Here is a 6,374-nt window from a genome sequence, read left to right on the forward strand (position 1 = left end):
CACCCCACCCCACCCCACCAGGGCCGACCCCAGCCCGGGCAGGCATGCGGGCAGGAAGGCAGAGGCCCCGGGGCTTTAGGCGGGAGCGGGCGCCTCACCGTGAAGCTGGGGTTGCCTGGCTGGATGCGCAGCTCGGCCAGCACCCAGATGCCGTTGGTCAGCTTGAGAGACTGGTAGAGCATGTCCTGGCCCTCCACGTTCCTCCTGGCCACAGTGAAGATGTTGCTGCTCTGCAGCCGGCTGCTCACGGCCTCTGGGGGTCACAAGGTCAGAGATGGGGGGTCTGGCGCTCAGGGCTGGCGTCAGGGCACAGGGCAGCATGGACAGGCACAGGGCTCGGGAGCCCTACCCGCGTTGAGGGGGCAGTCTCTGATCTGGAACTGGGCCTCGTTCTCATTGGGAATGTCCTTCCACGTGGCCAGGAACATCTGCCGGTCTGCAGGGGCACAGGTGGGACCCTGCTCAGCACCCTCATCAGGAAGCGGGGCGGTTAGGCCCTGCACCCGAGACCAGGGTGGCTCCGTCATAGCCCCTCCTGCTTCCCTCGGCAAACTCTGAGCTAGTGTTCTGCGGGGTCCCTCCCTGCTCCTGCCCACGTCCAGCCTCCGGCCCTGGCACCAAGCAGCCCGTTCACTGGTCCCAGTGATGTCATGGGCTCCTGTGGTGACTGCTGAGGAGGGCCTAAACCCTCTGGGCACGGGACGTACCTTCCCGAAGGTTCCCGCTGGGACCCAGAGGTGGGCATCAGGTGTGATGCGTGGCCTAGGGCCCCTGCCACGGGGGGCCCGTGGGATGACTGTCTAGAGGCTGAAGGTCAGGCTGACAGCAGAGCTGGCCAGGCAAGACCCTCGGGCCCTGGGAAGGTGTGACCCTCCCTCTAGCTCTGCAGGGGAGCCAGTGACTCACGGACTCCATCCATCCATTCTAGGGACCCCAGGGGTACCCTCAGGACTCACCCATCTTCCCGTCCTCCACAAAGAGGATGTGGAGCGGGTACAAGGTGCTGAAGTAGAAAACGTCTATGTTGTTCTTTACGGCCACCTGGGAACAAGAGAGGCCCCAGGTCGTCCCCTATGCCTGATGCCCACTGAGGCCCCAGGAAGCCTCTGCTCCTGTGAGCGCAGCTGAGCAGGTTCCCCAGAAGCCATGTCCATCCCCTAACCGGCCCCCGGCCTTCCCATCCCCACCCGTCTGTGCCTAAGAACAAGACTCCACAGACACAGCCCTGCGACAGAGCCAGCCAGGCCCCAAGGGCTTCCCTGGTCCTCCCCAGGGCACGTGGGCAAGGACCGGGTGCCTGGTCCTCCCTGGGACGCACCTGCAGGCTGTTCAGCGGCTCTGTCTTCATGACCGAGCCCGCCGTGCTGAGAGGCAGGGAGATCTCCACAGTCTGGGTGGGGCTAAGCGGTGCGTGGACCTGGAGTGGGGCGGCGGGGGCCAGGCCAAAGCTGGGGAGAGAGAAGCCCCGTGGGGATGGTGGGGAGCAGGCGCTGACACAGGGCAGGCAGGCTCCTGGGGCCCCGGGGCCTGGCAGCAGCGGGGGAGAGGGCTCTCCGGCGAGCCAGCCTCACCCCAGACCAGACCCAGGCCAGAGGGACAAGCTCCTGACCCCACTCCCAGGCTTCAATGGCCCCGCAGATGGAAGAGAACCTGGGCTAGCCAAAACCCGTCTCTGCTCCCCCTTCTCCTCTGGGGGAGGCACCAGGCAGGCCCAGGTCAGTGCGTCCTGCCCTGCCCTCCAGGAGCCCCATGTCATACCAGGGGCCTAAAAGCTGCTTCTAACCTGAGAACTGTGACTGCTCACGTCTCAGTAACCAACCCCAGCCTCCCAGGAGGGACGCGACCATCCCAGGGGAGGCACTGGGTTTACTGTCTGGGCCAGAACTGGCTGGATCACACAATGGCCACAGAGCTTCCGGAAAGCCCTGCCTCTTGGTAAAGTGGCATGTGGGCAAATCAGAGGGCACCAAGAACGTGAGAGATGCCCGGCCACTGGAAGGTAAGTCACCACGGTACTGACTGGAACCACGGACTGAGCACTCCCTGTGCCCAGGCGGGGCACCTGAAGTCCTGTCCTTGTAAACACAGTGACAGGTACACAACCTCCTGTCTTCCAGGACACAGAGACTCAGGGAGGGGCGCGCCCAGACCTGGGTGAGCGGCGCTGCTGAGACCCAGAGCCTGAGCTGCCTGACCTCAGCCTATGCGTTGCCCACTGTGGTCTCAGACCCACCTGGGACGCAGCAGGGGACACCGTGGGGACGCGAATGCCATCACAGTGCCTCAGCACTCCTGGCTCTCCTGGGAGCCCGACCTCTGTCGACCGTGACCGTGGGTGAGGCATTCACCCTCTCTGAGCTCAGGTATCATTACCTGCTTTGGTGGTTTAGTCACCAAGTCCTGTCTGACTCTTGCGACCTCATAAACTATAGCCTGCCAGGCTCCTCTGTCCATGGGATTCTCTAGGCAAGAATACCGGAGTGGGTTGCCATTTCCTCTTCTACCAAAGAACGTTAATGGCATCAACCTCACTGGGCTGTGAAGGGGCTCAAGAGAGACAAAGACTCCTAAAGTTCTCGACACAAGGCCTGGTACCCAGGGAGCTGGCCACACACCATAAGTTCACTGTGAGCGATGATCAGGAGCACTCCTGGGGGCCTGCAGGGCTCCCTGAGGGAAAGGAACAGAGTGCCCACTTCCCTAGTCTGACAGACGGCCGGGAAAAACTGGCGCACAGGCTCTCCTTGAGGAAGCAGCCCCTTCAGTCAACTTCTTAGAGGCTCAGTTTGCTCATCACCAGAGCCACTCAGGAAGAAGGGTCATCAGCAGAGGCTGCCTGCGTTCCCCAGAGAGCCCTGGCCTAGCTGGCCGGGTCCAAGGAGGCCTTCCCCACTGATCCCCAGTGCAGGGGACCCTGAGGGCAAGGCGCTGGGAGTGGACGTCACTCCCAGAGGTGCTACCCACTCCCTGTTTGCCTTCTTCGAGACGCCTTGAGAGGGGAGCTGCTGAGGTCTGGAGATTTTGTCAGGGAAACACCCCCCTGGGTGCTGGGGAAAGGTAACACTAAAGGGAGGTGCCTTACCCCCCAGCTCCCCACCACTGACCTCGGACTTTGGTGCCCACAAAGAGAGGTCACGGTGAGGAAAATTACTGCCTCAGAGAGAGCTGGCCGGAGCTGCAGTTGTGAGGAAGACCCTCCTCCAGCAGAAAGCGGGGCCAGCCCGCAAGCCCCAGCGCGGGCCCTCGGCAGGCAGGCCTCGGGGGCTCACCTGTTGCGGTTGAACTGGATTGCGAAGTCAGTCATGACCTGCAGGGCCTTGTTGGTCAGCTGCAGGTCCATGGAGATGGTGCCCGCTTGGCGGGTGAAGGTGCCCGAGATCTCCAACCCTTTGGCCTTCATGGCTGGCAGCCAGACCTGAGGGGAAAACGATGGGGAGGGGGCTACCACAGCCCCCACGCCACAGCCCGCCTGAGGCTCCTTCCCCTGCCCCCTTCTCTCACACCTGAAGGGGGCTCTCAGATGGACCACACCTGCCTGGACCGCCAGGGGATGACCATGTGAGCCTCGGGATGAGAAGAAGGACCCTGCCCGGCCTGCCCGGGGTCCCCGCCTCGGGGTGGCCGACTGCTGGAGCAGCACGGGACAGGGAGGCCTCGGTGTGCCCAAAACCTGACCTGAGTCTCTGGAGGTCAAAGCAAGAATACTCAGAGGAGGGCTGAGGAAGGCGGAGAGACAAGCAGGCCCCACCAGCCTCCAGATGAGCCCAGGAGACTGAGAGCCCACGGGTGCCCGGGGCCTGGCCAGAGCCAGAGGACCCCGGGTGGTCACGGCCTGTCCTCCTCGCAGGCGGCAGGGCTGGCCTTTAACTGCGCCAACAGGCCTGAGCAGCGACAGGACCCGGGAGGACCTCTCGCCTGGCAGGCCTTCCCTGCCTGCTTGGCTGCCCTTGTCCTCGGACGCTCAGCTCCAGAGCCACCTCCTCCAGGAAACCCTTCCCCAGTGTCCTTGTCCGGGCTCTGCAGCAATGACGGTCTTGCAGATAAACCATCTCCTCTGTGCCCAGACAGCGCTTCGAGGGGGAGGGCTCTGCTTTTCTGTCTTGCATCCTTGGCTCGGAGCTTGGTGTGAGATTTGTATTTGGGGAACATTTGCTGAGTGAATGGCATGGATCAAAGCCCTGCCCAGGAGGGACAGCCACGGATGCTATCCTGTGGATGTGCAAACGTCTCTCTGGCTGCCATTCTTACCAGGACGCCTCAGCCCACCCGAGGCCAGCCTCCCCAGGGGCCCTGTCAGTGAACATGGCCATGGTCACCCAGCCCAGGTCCCGTCAAGGTCACCTCCTCCCCCGACACCACGTCCTCCACTCTCCCCTATCCACAGGCACCACCCAGGGGTAAGTCACCATCAGAGCCCCCAGGTAAGATGGGAGCCACCTAGGTAGCTGCCCAAGTCTTTTTTCTTTTTTTAATTAATTTATTTTTTAAATTGAAGAATAACTGCTTTACAGAATTTTGTTTTCTGTCAAACATCAACATGAATCAGCCATAGGTGTACACATGTCTGCCCAAGTCTTCTATTCCCAGTTTCCAGAGCAGCCAGAGCCATCTTTAGGAAGGCAGATCTCGTCACGGCACCCTGGAACCCTCAGTGGTGCGATGCCTCCACTGCCCACGGCCTCCCCATCGGGGTGCCCTCCCTGGGTCAGTGTGCATGGCTCCTCGGGCCTCACACACACACACACACACACACACACACTGTCTCCTCTGCTTGGACAGCACTCCCCACCCCCATCCCATCCTACTTGCTAACCTGCTCATCCTTTGCTCCACCAGACAAATCTGTGGACAGAATCTCAGGGTTTTAGTCGTGAGCTGTGACTGGGAGCACAGAGAGCACTCAGGGCCCCAGGGTGACTGCCCTGCCCCACCCCTCCACCCCCCAGGCTTCCTTCCCAGGTTCTTCAGAGCTGGCACTATCACCGTCCTGACTGTTAGGGGTGGGATATCGTGTCTCCTGGTCACTGTAGGCTCACGGAGTCCAGAACTGTCAGCCCCTGCTGGCTACAATATTTGAGGAACTTCAAGTTCTTGTACATATGACAGCCTCACCCTCCTTGACCAGGAAGGGCTGGGACTGCAGGCAGGACAAACGATTTGAGGTGGTCACAGTGCTGTGAGAAAAAGGTAGCCTACACAGTCACTACTTCTGGACGGAGAGCACACCCACACCCTGTGACTAAGGTAGCAGGGGAAAGTCCTGCCCACGTGGAAAAGGACTCCTCCAGGCAGCCTGCCCTGATTACTCCTATCCGGTGATCCCTTCGCCTCTCCTTCCAGCTGATACAGTCACCAGGTCCTCCACTAAGACAAAGCAGCGCTAATACACGTTAAAACGGATACACATGCAGAGAGCAAGCTGATTCTGACAACCATGGCACCGAAGTAAGTACACGGAGGTTCTCAAACACTTTAGGATCACCTAAGGGTCGTGGGCAGGGGCTTTGGTGCCACAGCCCCATATTCACTTCCAGACTCTCGTCACTCATCAGCTATAGGACCTTAAAGCACTCAGATTCCTCAACCAGAAAACGGGAGCGCCAGCGCCGCGTGGCTGCTGGGAGGGCTCTGGGCTGGGGCTGTGCCACGTTCGTGTAGCCCTCCACGGAAGTGGGAGGCCGCTGGTGCTAGACTTGCCGCCTCCTGGGGGCCCCTTAGGCCCAGATCCTGCAAAAAGGCGTGGCTGGGGGCTCTGGCCACTGCAGTTTGGCAGGCATAGCCAGGGAGGCTGGGTCAGGGCAGGTGCTGGCTGGCAGCTCCCCTCATCATAAGGGACATGTCCCTGGGCCCCGAAGCCCTGCTGGTCCTGGTTTGGGGAGGGGACCTTGGAAGAGAGGGGCGCTGGCTGACAGTTGGGAGGCTCAGGCCACGTCCGTCCCCTCTGGCAGTTTCCTTGAGGACAAGGGCCCAGCCCACACCACGCTGTCCTCAGCTCTCCTTCCCTCGCCTGCCCTCGCCACTGCCAGCCAGAACCCTTCTCCCCACCGCCCCCACGTCCTGCCAGGCCTCCTTCCAGCCCAGCGCGTCTCCACCCCTACAAAGCTCTCCTGTCCAGCCACAATCAGCAGTTGACAACTCCTCATGGGCTCCTGGCTTCTGCTCTGCCCTTAAGTTTGGCCTCCACACAGTGGCCAAAGCGCTGGCTCTTTAAGCTTCGTTTCTGCCTAAAAACCACTGTGCCAGGATGGAGAGCAAAGTCTCAGAGCCGGGGCCATGACCTCGCCAGCTCCCTGCCTCCTCAGCGCGAGTCCAGCCAGGAGTCTGGAGTGGGGTGGGACTACCTGGGTGGCACAGGGGGCGTCTGGGGCACCTCC

At 61.5% G+C, this 6,374-nt stretch overlaps 1 protein-coding gene across 4 annotated transcripts in view; it reads right to left on the minus strand.

The window, feature by feature from the left end:
- AP1B1 (adaptor-related protein complex 1, beta 1 subunit) overlaps window positions 1–6,374 on the minus strand; it is a 34,721-nt gene that overhangs the window by 2,280 nt on the left and 26,067 nt on the right. For 2 of the 4 annotated variants that reach the window (XM_010828734.1, XM_010828735.1), the window contains exons 15-19: window positions 3,270–3,415; window positions 1,319–1,448; window positions 957–1,041; window positions 350–436; window positions 99–253 (exon numbers count right to left, since the gene is read on the minus strand). In XM_010828734.1, the coding sequence (XP_010827036.1) occupies window positions 99–253; window positions 350–436; window positions 957–1,041; window positions 1,319–1,448; window positions 3,270–3,415 (603 nt within the window). Of the gene's footprint in view, window positions 1–8; window positions 254–349; window positions 437–956; window positions 1,042–1,318; window positions 1,449–3,269; window positions 3,416–6,374 lie in introns of all 4 variants that reach the window. The other 2 variants (XM_010828733.1, XM_010828732.1) reach the window with 1 other exon arrangement.

Source organism: Bison bison, unplaced genomic scaffold (assembly GCF_000754665.1).
Source record: "Bison bison bison isolate TAMUID 2011002044 unplaced genomic scaffold, Bison_UMD1.0 scf7180017864495, whole genome shotgun sequence".
NCBI classification, from domain to species: Eukaryota; Metazoa; Chordata; class Mammalia; order Artiodactyla; family Bovidae; genus Bison; species Bison bison.